The sequence below is a fragment of the Elgaria multicarinata genome, chromosome 22 (assembly GCF_023053635.1).
Source record: "Elgaria multicarinata webbii isolate HBS135686 ecotype San Diego chromosome 22, rElgMul1.1.pri, whole genome shotgun sequence".
NCBI classification, from domain to species: Eukaryota; Metazoa; Chordata; class Lepidosauria; order Squamata; family Anguidae; genus Elgaria; species Elgaria multicarinata.
In genome coordinates, this window is record NC_086192.1 from 11,154,911 (window position 1) to 11,169,419 (window position 14,509).

Here is a 14,509-nt window from a genome sequence, read left to right on the forward strand (position 1 = left end):
TAAAACGTCTGGTTGTTTTGGACTTCCGCCTCCCAGGGTTACAGGGCCGATGGCTGAGCTGGCAAGGGCTTCTGGGAGTTGAAGTCCCCAAAATCTGGAGATCTACCTTCTGCCCAGCCCCATTTTGTTTCGGAAGCGCCTCCTTTCAAAATGAACCGAGAAGGCAGAGAACGAGGTTTAGACCAGAGTGGGGCAACATTTGCGGTTGTCCAGCTGTTTTGCCCTGTGATTCCTATTGGCCCTGAGAAGCCCAGCCAATGGTAGAGAGGGATGTGCCCTACAGATGTTCCAACCTACATTGCCCACCCCTGCTTAGACCTTTCCAGATGTGCTAATATTGGAAACTGCCTTTTACTGGCTCAGGATTATTCTCCCTCTAGCCCCACATTGCCAATTCTGTAGCAGCGCTTCACAATTTGGGGGCAGAGAAGGCTCAGCTTCCCCCGATCCATTTTTAAAAAACTGGAAATGGCAGAGTTCGAACTCAGGACCTCCTTCCCGCAAAGCCGGGGCTCCGCCACTGAGCGATGGCCTCTCCCCAATTATGGGCTGCTAGATTTCTAAGTGCAGAGCATTCAGCAGCGAAGCATTAAAAACAATTCCTCCAACTGTAGGCTGAAGTGGTACAGTCCCCACCCATGCCTCTACCACATGATTATCTGGGGGCAGTACTGTTCTCTTACGCTTTGCAAAGTGGCACACAGGGCACGCTGCTGAATGACCTTGTTGTCGCCAATCGCTCGGCTTTGAAGACTGTCCGCCCGGCTGTGGCACAGAGACTCTTGCTCCGTGTGCGAGATTTCCGTCTGCCTTTCTAGATCCGAGGGCAATGTGAGGCTGGTCCCATAAGGATTGAGAGAGGTTTCCTTTTCCTTTTATTGCCCCTTCTAAACTGCCTCCTGCCCCTTTTTAAGTACCAGTGGGAATTCACAAGCGGGTGTCTGGGGAAACGCTTTTATCCCCTGCTTTCAAAATGCCAGTTTGAAAGAGAACCTATAGAATATTAGAGTTGGAAGGGGCCTATAAGGCCATCGAGTCCAACCCCCTGCTCAATGCAGGAATCCACACTTGACAGATGGTTGTCCAGCTGCCTCTTGAATGCCTCCGGAGAGCCCACAACCTCCCTAGGTAACTGGTTCCATTGTCGTACTGCTCTTACGGTCAGGAAGTTTTTCCTGGCTTTCTGTCACTTGAGCCCATTATTCCGTGTCCTGCACTCTGGGAGGATGGAGAAGAGATCCTGGCTGTCCTCTGTGTGACAACCTTTCAAGGACTTGAAGAGTGCTATCATGTCTCCCCTCAATCTTCTCTTCTCCAGGCTAAACATGCCCAGTTCTTTCCGTCTCTCCTCATAGAGCTTTGTTTCCAGACCCGCGATCATCCTGGTTGCCCTCCTCTGAACACGCTCCAGCTTGTCTGCGTCCTTCTTGAATTGTGGAGCCCAGAACTGGACTCAATACTCAAAATGAGGCCTAACCAGGGCTGAATAGAGAGGAACCAGTACCTCACGCGATTTGGAAGCTATACTTCTATGAATGCAGCCCAAAATAGCATTTGCCTTTCTTGCAGCCATATCGCACTGTTGGCTCCTATTCAGCTTGCGATCTACAACAATTCCAAGATCCTTCTCGATGGTAGTCTTGCTGAGCCAAGTATCCCCCATCTTGTAACTGTGCATTTGGTTTCTATTTCCTAGATGTAGAACTTGGCATTTATCCCTATTAAATTTCATTCTGTTGTTTTCAGCCCAGCGCTCCAGCCTATCAAGATCACTTTGAGGGTGGTTTCCGTCTTTCAGGATCCACCTTGCCTTGAAAGGCAGAAAAAAGCATGCGGAAGGGAGAAAGAAGGGTTCAAAGGTTCTTTATTCACTATCTTAGACGCAGATCTGGGCATCCGACTCGGTTTATTAAGCGCGACGTTGAAAACCATTTTGAACCCGTTGAGCGGGCGCCACCCAGAAAATAAGATGTTTGCGTGCCCCAGGCCGTGCTAGAGTCAGAACACGGAATGGTTCCGTTTTGAAGCGAAAGCAGGGACAGTCCCACGAAAAATATTATGAGGGCTTTTTCCGCAACCCCAAAAAACCCAGACAAACCAGCTTGCCAGCCCGTAACCTCAGATGCTCCCAACTGGCACAGCACAGCGTGCCGCAAGGAGTTAAAAGGAAGCTGAAAGACGCGAAAGCTCTGTGTGGTTTGGCGACAGCTCAAAAGCCGGTGCGCCGATCCCAGTAAAGGGGGAAGGGAAAAAGATATTTCCGCCCCCCCTTTGAGATTCAGAGCGGTTCGAAAGACGCTCTGCCTTTCGCTTGCGGGGCTGGTGGAATGCACGAAAACGTCTGGGTTAAACCTGCTGGAACGGCTCTGTCCCAACTCAAATACCCAAGGAAAGGCGAGCGAAAGAGCTGTCTTAAGTGTGGTTTTACCATAAAAAGGCACGTGCTCCCACGCTACGTTTAGAGAAGAAGCCCCATTTTGACACGATAACCCACACCGCAAGATACAATTCCCACCCCCAGCGCTCCGGAGCGAAAAACCAAATTCCCCAGTGCGTTATCTAAACCCGCCCCACCTATAAGCAAAAAGACTTGATACAAGGAGGAAGCAGTTAATCAACTGTCCGTCAGCCCGGCGCCTGTGCGGACGGGTTGGATTACGGGGCTAGGGAATGATGGATGTTGTAGTCCAACCCGTCTGCACAGGCGCCGATCTGGGGAAAGCCGGAACGAACTTTTGTTTGGCTTTTGAAAGGGGAGTCCAGTGAACGGCAGCCGTTTTCATTGGTGGGCGACGAAGGGAGGGGCCCCTCCTCCGATAAGCGACCCCGCTGGGGCTATGCAGAAGGCTTTGGGAGGTTACGTTTCGCAAACCATTCGTGGCTTTTGTCGGCCGCCATCGCCTGCGCAGAAGGAGAAAAAACAGCAGTGAAAGACAGGGCAAAGCCGCCGAGGGACAGCCAAAAACGTTTCCCCGGAAGAGGAAAAAGCCCCACGGGTCTCCAAGCAAATTATTATTACTACTGATAATAAAATTTGAATGTGAACTCTACCGGACTCTCTAATCTTCGTCTTGGATCACCCCTTGCACGATTTAAGATGAAACAAATGAAAACAGCAGTTTTATTCTTTTACTATGTACAGCACCATGGACAGTGATGGTGCTACACATATTATTATTAATAATAATGATAATAGAAGGGCATTTAAATAACATTCCTTATGCCTCAAGGCTCTGCCCTTGCTGTAGCGGCAAAGTGGAGGGTCTGCCTCCTTATTTGTTCTTCTGCCCAAATTTGTTCCAAATAGTTTGATTGTTTTCTTGAGAAAAAGTCCAGCAGGTCCGATTCAGAAAGAATACAATTTTTGTTTACGTGCGATAGCAAGACTGTCCCACTGGTTGAAACAATAAAGCTTTATCTCTCTATTATTTGCATTTCGATACCGCCCCACAGCTGAAGTTCTCTGGGCGGTTTACAAAAGATTAAAATATTAAAAACGATACACAAAATTTAAAACCATAAAAATGTAAAACGGACAGTATACCCAAAGACAACGTACTTCTAAAACCAACGTTGAGCTGTCTGCGAAACCTAAAAACAACATTGAGCTGTCTGCGAAACCTAAGAACTGCATTGAGCTGTCTGCGAAACCTAAGAACTACATTGAGCTGTCTGCGAAACCTAAAAACATCTGGGATCGATTAAATCTCATCACATGCTGCTAAATGCCTGGGAGAAGAGAATAGTCTTGTCTGGGGCCGAAAATAATAGTAATGTTGGCACCAGGCGGGCTTCATCGGGGAAATGGATGAATGACAGCCTGTCAAGATGGGTAGAGAGGGACTGTGCCCTTTTCTCCCTCGAGCAAATTCACTCGTGCAGGTTTTCACCGGCTTCCGAATTGACAGAACAGGCAGGTGTGCCTATATTTGGGTCAGCCTTCAAAATCCTAGCTCTTTTAATTCCTCCTCCGCACACTTGGAAGCTGCCCACCCCCCCGACACACATTTTGTGAATCGCTTGTCAAAGTTTCTAGATCTCATGAACACAGGGCAAAATTGATACCCCTTGAACGGAAACTCCGATGCTTTTTTGGTTTTAAAAAAAACCTGTCCGGTTTTGCTCTAGGATCACACATTTGCTCCAAGAATGAAACTCTCATGGCTCCCTCGTCCCTGCAAAGAACCATGGGAAATCTAGTTATCTGAATGTCTAAGGCTGTCTTTTCCAAACAAGCGCCTTCCAGCTGTTTTGGATGGATGGATGGGGATAATGGGAGTTGGGATCCAAAACAGCTGGCGTGGAACCGGTCAGGGAAGGCTGCTCTTAAGAATTTTCAGCCCACTCACAAAACTACATTTCCCAGGATGCCTTTAGGGCATCTGCAACGGCCCCCTGATAATCTCGAATTAGTCATCCACGCCGAGAGAGAAGAGGTCGACTCACCTCGTCCAAGAGTTTCCCGCCATTCGGGTCGACCTGGGACAGCTCCCGAAAGGCCTCGTCTCCCACAAAACAGATTTCGTGGCCGTCCTAAAGCGGGCGAGAGAAGAGGGAGAGGAAGGAGCATTTGCGGCGTGGGCCGCCGTCACGACGCCCATGAAGGACGGAACTGGCAAGCGACCCAGGATTATTTTCACACCCTGCACCGTCGCCGGACAGGACGGCGTTGGAAGGGGAACATAAAAGAGGGGACGTTGGCACATGCTTGTGGGTCTCCCGTGGGCAGCTGGTGGGCCACTGTGTGAACAGAACGCTGGACTAGATGGACCTGGGTCTGATCCAGCAGGGTTCTTCTGGCGTTCTTAAAAGTGGGGAAAGGTCCCTACCCACCATGAGCTTACAATCTAGCCACAAAGGTGGAGCTGGACAGTGAAGGCCGGGGCCAGTTCGCGCCGCCTCGTTGCAAGGGAAGCTGGGAAAAAGCGGAGGGAAGGAGTGGAGCGTCTCCAAGCTACAACCGCCATGATGCCAAGGTGACGTATTTTTGTGACAAATCTACCGGCCGGGAGGCCCGGCTTCGTCCTATCCTTCAGGAAGGGGTTTTAGCGAAAGCTGCGACCCACGGCAGACCCAAGGAACGTACGTCTCGCCCAGAGAAGAGAAGACTTGTCGGGCCGGGATTAACGGCACCCAGGACGGCCCTTTGCAAATCCCTGCAAAGCCTCTTGCAAAACTTTATTCTGTGCAGCTCTGGAGAGAAGGGGCTGGATCTCGATGTGCTTAAATTATAGGAAGGGGGAGATTTGGGTTGAACGTTAGGAGAAACATCTGGAGGGGAAGAGCAATTAGGCAATAGAACCGGGGACCCAGGCTGGGCGGACGGCTCTCCATCGTTGGAGGTCTTCACGCAGTGACAGGGCAGCCACCTCTTGGGTATTCTCTAGCTCTGGAGTTCCTGCCTCAAGCGGGGTGGGTGGGGTGGACTGGATGTCCTTTGAGGCCCCTCTGGCTCAACAACTCTAGGAAGGCCTGTCCCCGAGAGGGCCAATCAATATCTGCTCTTGCCCCACCATTTATACCATTCCAAATTTGCAGAGCAAACACAGACCATCACTAGATTTCTGTGCTCAAACTGTGAACCTTCTGAGCAGACGATTCAGGACTGAACAAATATAAAGCGACCACAAGCGCCGGCTTCGTAACGAACTTACGGAACTCACTGCCACAAGATGTAGCAACGGCTGCTAGCTCAGGTGGTATATTTTTAGATTTCTTTTTAGAAAGGGTGAGGCACCTCTACGGAGCAGAGGTGAACAGGTCAGAGATCACAAAGGAAAATCCCCTGTGCGCTACTTCCGCTCCCGGCTGCAGGCAGGGGAATTTGTCCGTTATCTCCAATTGCAGGTTGGAAATAACAAGAGGATTTCGGAGGGGTCGGCTTCTCCTCCAGAGCCTCTCTCCACTCTTTCTTTCAACACGGACAATGGCAAAATGGATGTGCTGATGATATCATCCTGCCCACAGATGGCAATTCCCCCCCCCCCAAAAAAAAACAACTGCTCCCCACTCCTGCTATGGAGGACACCTCACTCGCTGGCTATTAACCATGGTTGCTTGGTAGAACTTCCTTAGCCAGAGGCAAGCCGCCACCGGACATCAGATGTTGGGGACTGACAGCGTGGACTGATTTGTCCTCAGGCCGGTTCCAGCCGGGCTCCCCTTAGGCGCTTGCGTTTGATACGTGCTGGGGGTATTTTTCGGAAAGGCCACTCACCGGATCCGCCAAGATGACCACTTGCACCGTCGCTTTCCCCGGCGTGTCCAGGCTCACTAGGGGAGTCAAGATCTTCTGGTTTTCCTTTTTCATCAAGGCCTCGAGGTCAGCCAGCTGGAGGGGCGAGGAGGCAAGAACGCAAGCAGGGCACCGGGAGAGAACGGGAAGAAAATACGGGGCAGAAAGTGAGCAATCCCTACTGTTCAAAACTGCAGTTTAACAACCTAGAAGAACACCCTACAAATGGAGCCAAACGCACACCCCCACCCCCACCTCGTGGCAACATCACAACTAACACATCGTATCACATGTTAACATCACAGCTACTGATGACAACAACACTCTTCAAGTACATGAACGGTTGCTCCACAGAGGAGGGACGGGATCTCTTCTCGATCCTCCCAGAGTGCAGGACACAGAATCATGGGCTCAAGTTACAGGAAGCCAGATTCTGGCTGGACATCAGGAAAAACGTCCTGACTGTTAGAGCAGTATGACAATGGAACCAGTTACCTAGGGAGGTGGTGGGCTCTCCCACACTAGAGGCCTTCAAGAGGCAGCTGGACAACCATCTGTCAGGGATGCTTTAGGGTGGATTCCTGCACTGAGCAGGACTCGATGGCCTTAGAGGCCCCTTCCAACTCTACTCTTCTATGACTGTAGGGCGGAAGCCCAAACATTTATCTCCAAATATATTTTGAAATCGTTTCATGGTTAGCCTATCTATCTAAAGCAAAGCCTCGTGATGCCGTTCTCTTGTTCTGAGGGACTCCTAGAAACATGGCGTTTGCAATCACCCCCAAAAGATCGTCACCTCTTCCTTGGGGCAAGAGAAGGCGATCCGCCCAAAGGCTGTTCCGTGGTCCACAACTCGCCCGATGTCCAGCAGCTCCAGCTTACACTGAAAGAGAAAAACAGGGCCTACTCAGCAGTGGCCTCCACACCCGTGGAACAAACTCCCGCCGGCAGTCTGCCACGCACCATCCTTACAGGTCTTTAAAGGTATTTAAAACGTTCTATTTCAGTACGGCCTTCCCATAAACGAATACTGTTGTGCTGCCACTGCCCTTGTGATTTTTATCGTTAGTTTTTACTGTTAGCTTTTATTGATTTTAACTGATATTCTAATGTCTATGCATTTATTGCTTTTAACGGCTCGGAGGGTGGCAGCAAGGGAGAGGGCCTTTTCAGCGGTGGCCCCTCAATTATGGAATGATCTCCCTGACGAGGCTCGCCTGGCACCAACATTGTTATCTTTTCGGCGCCAGGTCAAGACTTTTCTTTTCTCCCAGGCATTTAATAACATATGCTGAGTTTTTAAACTGACCCCAGAATAATTGTTTGTATTTTATGCTTTTTATGATTTTAAATTTTGTATATTTGTTTTTAATGTTCACTCTTTTTAACCTTTGTAACCACCCAGAGAGCTTCGGCTATGGGGAATGCAGACAAGCTGGAGCGTGTTCAGAGGAGGGCAACCAGGATGATCAGGGGTCCGGAAACAAAGCCCTATGAGGAGAGACTGAAAGACCTGGGCCTGTTTAGCCTGGAGAAGAGAAGATGGAGGGGAGACATGAGAGCACTCTTCAAAGACTTAAAAGGTTGTCACACAGAGGAGGGCCAGGATCTCTTCTCCATCCTCCCAGAGTGCAGGACATGGGCTCAAGTTAAAGGAAGCCAGATTCCAGCTGGACATCAGGAAAAACTTCCTGACTGTTAGAGCAGCACGACAATATAACCAGTTACCTAGGGGGATTGTGGGCTCTCCCACACTAGAGGCCTTCAAGAGGCAGCTGGACAACCATCTGTCAGGGATGCTTTAGGGTGGATTCCTGCATTGAGCAGGGGGTTGGACTCGATGGCCTTGTAGGCCCCTTCCAACTCTACTATTCTATGATTCTATAAATGTAAATAATAATAATAATTATACTGTTTTCATGTATGGTTGTAAGCCGCCTTGAGAGAGCTTCTGCCCTGTATTATCTATATTTTTTATTTACTGCTGAAAACCTTGGTGCGCCCCAATAAAACGAGCCGCCTGTCACCGCATCCCTGCCCGGCTGGCTGCACCCAGCTATAAAACATTTTTGAAAACAACGCAGAAAGGTTCGTGAAAGTAGCAGCGTCAGGGTCCGACGGGGCCTTGTTTCGACGGCCCCTCTCTTCTGCTGCGGAGCGATTCCCGCGAACAACGCGCCGCCCGCTCACGCCCCACCTGGTTCTCCGCGTAGCCGAGCAGCGCTGTCCGCTGGCCTTCATCTTTCTCGTACACTTTCATGCCCAGAAGCCTGGACCAGTAGTCGACGGATTTCTGCAAGCTGGACACAGCCAGGGTCACTTTTAGCACTCGGTCTAGAACAGCAGAAAAACCTTAGGACAGGATTTATCATGGAGCGCCGCTTTCCTAATGAGAAATCAAGGCTGCAAGCCTTGAGGCACCTGCTCTGTATGTAGGCCGCTGTATGGAGTTTGGTTCTGGCAAGTGAACTGCATGATGGGATTGGAGTGATGTATGTGCCTGAACATTCTGTAATGCTGAAACTGCCTTAACTGGAAAGAAAAGCTAAATTGGAATTTCTAACTGTCAAGACCTTTTGAGATAGTAGTAGGCAAATAAGCTATCCTGATAAGGAGGAATGACCCTCCAGGTCAATCTGACAATGCCAGAAGAGTTATGGGCCCTCTGTTGGTAAGGTAGAATGCAGAAGTTTTCTTTGATCGGTCTTTGTTTTGCTTTAGAATTTTGCCAACCGCTGATTGGTTGACATGCTACTGTGTATAAATATGCCTGCTTTTCACACAGCCAAGGGAGACATCTTTGTCTGTAGGACTTTCTTCCTACAGCTGTATTACGCTAAATAAAACCGAGTTGCCTTACAACCAAAGGGAATTTTTATCCTTGACAATGTCATGTCTAACCCTACTGCCACTGTTTTGGGAGAAGGTGTTTCAGGGAATCAATCAGATTCGGATTCGGACCTAGAGGAGGTGGCATCAGGCACCAGCTAGCCTGTACCAGTGGGGGAGGAATCTCTCACGGGCGATTCCCCAGCTGGGACTCAGCCCTCTCCAGAGCTTATTTCCTCAAGGCCAAATCCTACACCCTCAGTGGGAAGTGAGCTTTCTTCTGGAAGAAAGCGTCCCGACAAGCTAACTGATGCTAGGGCCGCCGGAAGCTGAAACGCACGGAACGGAAGGAAGGTGTGAGAAAGTCGGTCTGACTAAGATTGCACCAGAACCTGCCTCCGCACCAGGCTCTCTGAAGTTAGGAAGGGGCTTCCTGTTCTCCTTGATCGGACAATTGTCTCGCTTAGTTTGCATAGTTTTGCCTAGGGGGAAGTTCCCAAGAGATTAGACTCTCTTCAGGTAGAAGAGATGCTTGCTGCTTAACAAAAGCTTTGTGGATTACCTAGCAGGCCTCATAATTTGTCCCCCATTGAAAGCAGGAGCTTTCTGAGCAACCCGACAACACTAACTGGCACAGAAAAGGGGAGTGACGAGACGCCAAGGTCGTCTCCTTGTTGCTTGTCCCCCGCATCTAATATTCAGGTACAGTGCCTCTAAACATGGAGGTTTGTCATCGATTAGCTCCTGAAGGTATTTTTGATGCCTCTCCTTAGCCAGGATTGCAGTCCAAAAAGACATGACCCACAAGGAAAAAGGGCCAGGAGGGAAGAGGAAAGACACACACACACACACACACACAACTGAAGTTATAAAAATGATAGCATCGTGACTTTCCCATCTTTCCCCAGCACCTCGTGCTAACCCCCTCCCCACAAATGGTGGCATATTGCAAAGCAGGGTGAGGGAGCAATGAGATGCTGGCGGCTGTACAATTCAGCTCGCCCCTTTACCTTCCTTCGCTGGCTCTTTGTCTTCCAAGCAGAACTTATATCCCCCCGGACCTTCCGTTTCGTAGATGCCCGCCGAGATTTCCTTGAGTGGCCACTGCAGCTTTCGGGCATTTCTCACAGCCTGGCTGGACACGACCGTCATCCCCTGCGCCAGAAAAACACCCACACCCACACGATAAACACCCGAAAAGGCAAGTGATGAGAATTCTCATCGTACGGAGGATCCCCTATCTCTCTGGTCTACCACTGTTCTCCGTAAGATCGGCAGGTAACAGCCACAGGGCCTTTTTGTTGGTGTCCCCGCAGTTGGAGCCAGTCCGTGGCTGTGTATCTGATGAGCGAGGGAGGCCGGGATATCGGCAAGCGATCCCAGGCCTCTCAGCTGCACTTCATATCCTACGGCTATGGGGAGTAGGTAGAAGATAACACCCATTTTTTTATTTAATAGACAAGGCCGTCTGCTCCCACATCTCCGTGACAAAAACACCAACAGGGATGTCATAGAGGCAGACAAGTGGCGTCAGCAGGGGGGTGGAATAGTTGACCTCTGAGGTGCCATTTCTGGGGAGTGCCCGAGGGTGCACACTCAATACTGAGGTTGAACGTTTTAAGTGTTATCTTAAAACGGGTGGGCAGAAAGCTGGTCTCTGGGTGTTGTGGACGTCGGCTCCCAGCATTCCTGGTTTTTGGCCATGCATGCAGGGGCTTCTGGGAGTTGAAGTCCCAAAAGACCTGCAGAGCTGCCTTCTGCCCTAAATGATACCCAACGGGCCCTGTCCAACTGCGCACCCCAAAGGCGCATCTGCCTTAACTTCCCGGAGAACCCTAGGTCAGTTTCTGAAGAGTCCTCAGAACGCAACCATGCCGACACCACGACAACTGTTGGAAGGCTGGGTAGGGGTCTGAAGTTACAAAACCATGGTGCCTACCAGGAAGTCGTTGCCAAGGCGGTAGTCTCCGACGCCGTAATTGTAGGTCAGCTCTGCGACGAAGTGGCCATCCTCCAGCCCGTAACCCACCATCGTTTTGCTCCATTTGCCGTCATAAGGACTAGAAACACAATTTGTAGGGAATGCCGTGAACACAGAAAAGCATGCACTACATTTCTCGCTCCCCTGGCCCTCAGCCCACTACCATACTGAGCTGGACGGACAAATATGGCACCATGTACATTGATGGTGCTATATAAATAAATAATAATAATAATAATAATAGCCTGGCAGCCGCCTCGATTCATTCAGTTCCCCAGACAACTTCTGGTTTCAGAGAATGATGCGTCATTTCCCCCCCCCCCCCTTCCTCTAATCTCCCCTTTCCCCCTTCCCTTGCTGAAACGGTCAATGTTCTATTGTTGACAGTGACACACTACCCAGGTACAACATTTGCAAATAACCCATGACATCACAGAAGGTGAGCCAATGGGAAGCAAATAACCTCTGACATCGCAGAAGGTCAGCCAATGGGAAGCAAATAACCCCTGACATCACAGAAGGTCAGCCAATGGGAAGCAAATAACCCGTGACATCGCAGAAGGTCAGCCAATGGGAAGCAAATAACCCGTGACATCACAGAATGTCAGTCAATGGGAAGCATCAGGAACTCATGGGCAAGGTTTCACTTAACGTATATAACAGCAACAAGAAAAAAAATACACCTTGTATTAAAGACTAGCAAATGAGGGCTACAGTCTTGAAGGCGTATGTCAGAATAAATTCGTTAGTCTCTGAGGTGTCGAAAGACTTTTTGGTGCTTTTGTTTCCTTAGACCAGCCTTCCTCAACCTGGGGCGCTCCAGATGTGTTGGACTGCATCTTGTAGTCCAACACATCTGGAGCGCCCCAGGTTGAGGAAGGCTGCCTTAGACCAACACGGCTACCCTCAGTTAACAGTAAAAAATTCTAATTTTGTTAGATGCCTTCTGCACAAGTTAGCAAGGCATTGTACAGAATTGATGGGAACATCATAGTACGTAAAAAATAAATCCAGCAATAAATCTTCAAAATCCAACCCAGGCAAATAAAACACAAGGCCAATTGTGAGACAACAACCCAGTAAAAATCCCAGTTTGGATGACAATCTGCATTTATTTAATGGTCGCTGTAACGGCAAGGAGCAAAACAGAAGCGTGCAGTTGGGCGTAGGTTGCTCGCTCTTAGGACAGAATTCTGGAACGTTACTGCACCATGTGTTCGCTGCCCATGTTGATACACCCCTTTACAAACGTCGGCGTTGATGAGAAACAGCCAGGATCGAGGAGATTTACCCGTTACAAGTAGCTTTGCAGCCTTCTTCAAATTCTTCATGCCTTAGGACCTGCGGATTCATAAGAACATAAGAAGAGCCCTGATGCTGGATCAGAACGAGGGTTCATCTAGTCCAGTGGTTCCCAAACTTTTTCAGGTCACCGCCCCCTTGGTTCCAAAAACTCATGCCCAGCGCCCCCTACCCTACACTATAAAAATCATTATTCAGAATAGCCATTTTCAACGACCCACTAAGGAAGATAATAACAATAAAATTCAAAACTGTAACAATTAATTGAATATTTATTCAAAACCTGAAGCAGCTGCCGCAGGCTTGCCGAGGGAGGGAGGGAAAAGAGAGCGAATGCCTCTGTTTTGCAGCCAGCGTGGCAGGGCACACCAAGTAGGGTATGTCTCTTCATTAACGTTTTGGTGCTTTTGAAACATTTCAATTCACCATTAAAGGACTCTTCTTAAACGCTATTAATACATGTGTGGATTCTTCCCCTATATGGCTTGGGACCAAACTACTTTCTCCCTGGGTTTTAAGATCTTCTGGAGAGGCGCTTCTTGGAAAAGACCACCTCGAACGCCCCCCTGCCGCCTCCTTGCCTCTTAACGCCCCCCTATGCAATCCCACCGCCCCCAAGGGGGCAGTGCCGCCCACTTTGGGAACCACTGATCTAGTCCAACAGTCTGTTCACACAGCGGCCAACTAGCCATCGGCCAGGGATTAACAAGCAGGACATGGTGCAACAGCACCCTCCCACCCATGTTCCCCAGCAACTGGGGAACACATGCCAGCGCTTGACAAAGCTTTCGGCCCTCTTTCAGTCCGAGGGCCGGAGTGCATTGTGGAGAATCACTCGTGGGGGCTGGATGCCAGTGTGGGCAGGGCAAAAGGGGCGTGCCCGAAGTACCAAAACTACCAGCATAGTTTAGCTGAAAGTCTTGCTGAGGTCACTGAGCCTTAGGAGAGGTGCATGGTCTTCTAGGGTCCCAAATCGGGACTCTTGTAGGGTCGGATTTGGCCCGCAGGGCTGAGGTTCTACACCTCTGTCGTCGGCAGCGTCATTTTTTGAATCTCCTTTCAACCACTGCCTTTTTGTATAAGGGCATAAACCCCTGCATTTTCAACTTAACTCTCTGAGTTTAAGACAGCTGTGAAGTCTAGCTTCTTCCGGCAGGCCTTCCCAGATGAATTTTAAACCAAGAATTTTAAGATGTCTTGACTGTTATTTTGATATTGTATTGGTTTTGTATGATCTTTTAATTAATTTTACGTATTTGATTTATGTTGTATTGTTGTACTAAGGTTGTTCCCCACCTCAATCCAAAGGGAGAAGCGGATAATCAATTATTATTATTATTATTATTAATTATTATTATTATTATTTTCTGCTTTCAGTTACGTTTAACAGCTCTGTTTTCAATGCTCTCACTTTTTATTATTGCAAAATTATTCTGAGTACAACATATATAGTATTATTTAGGGGAAATATAATATAAGTATATAAATATACTTATATTATATTATAATATATAATATTTTGTTAATATTATAAGCAATATAATATGCTTATGTTATTTATGTATGTATGGGGAAATGAATGAATTATATTCAATTAAAATTAATTAAATTAATTAAAAAAAAACCCACCAACCCTTTGCATTAACTGTATAAAGTAAAAGCAAACGCCGCCCTGTGAGAAGATTGGACCTAAGAAGTTGCCGTAGCTGGTTAGCCGCTCTAGGAGCAGCTCTGCGTTTGGGCCCCCAGGGCACCCGTAGATGCTGACGTCATCAAACTCCTTAGAAACCCTCCCCCTTCCTTGTTTCCCAAGCGGCCCCTTAACTGCCGACCGCCTCACTCCCCTGACACTTACGCGCATGCCCAGTAGCTCCCGATAGAAACGGACGGTCTGAGCTCGGTCGCCGATTTTGAACACGAAGTGCAGCGCGCGCCTGGCCTTCATTTTTTCCTCCCTCCCTCACAAAATGATCACCTTCGACCGGTTGTTGTTGTTTTTTTAAAGCGTGCTTTCACTTCCGGCGCGGGGCTATGACGTCACGGAGACGTGTGGCCCTGCAGAAGTGACGCTGAACTTCCCCTCAGCCGGAATTTTTAATACTCAAGAGAGCGGGAGTTGGAACTGCAATCATATCTAAAGGGCCGCAGCTGCCTAAGCAATA

The 14,509-nt window shown here is 48.9% G+C and overlaps 1 protein-coding gene across 1 annotated transcript; it reads right to left on the reverse strand.

Moving 5' to 3' along the window:
• Positions 1–1,844: 1,844 nt before the first annotated feature.
• Positions 1,845–14,353, reverse strand: GLOD4 (glyoxalase domain containing 4). Its single transcript, XM_063146491.1, has 9 exons — positions 14,203–14,353; positions 12,337–12,386; positions 11,004–11,124; positions 10,075–10,219; positions 8,433–8,569; positions 7,032–7,118; positions 6,218–6,331; positions 4,447–4,533; positions 1,845–2,901 (listed from the first exon to the last, which is right to left on the reverse strand). The coding sequence occupies exons 1-9, from the start codon at positions 14,290–14,292 to the stop codon at positions 2,836–2,838; spliced, it is 897 nt and encodes a 298-aa protein (XP_063002561.1). The 5' UTR covers positions 14,293–14,353; the 3' UTR covers positions 1,845–2,835.
• Positions 14,354–14,509: the final 156 nt, after the last annotated feature.

Bases quoted from the DNA above. Each gene is read 5' to 3' on its own strand.
- GLOD4 (XM_063146491.1), bottom strand. From the start codon at position 14,292: ATGAAGGCCAGGCGCGCGCTGCACTTCGTGTTCAAAATCGGCGACCGA. The intron at 11,125-12,336 runs GTAAATCTCCTC...TTGTGTTTCTAG, and splicing joins TGCAAAGCTACTTGTAACGG to TCCTTATGACGGCAAATGGA. The intron at 4,534-6,217 runs GTGAGTGGCCTT...CGCCCGCTTTAG, and splicing joins TGGTCATCTTGGCGGATCCG to GACGGCCACGAAATCTGTTT.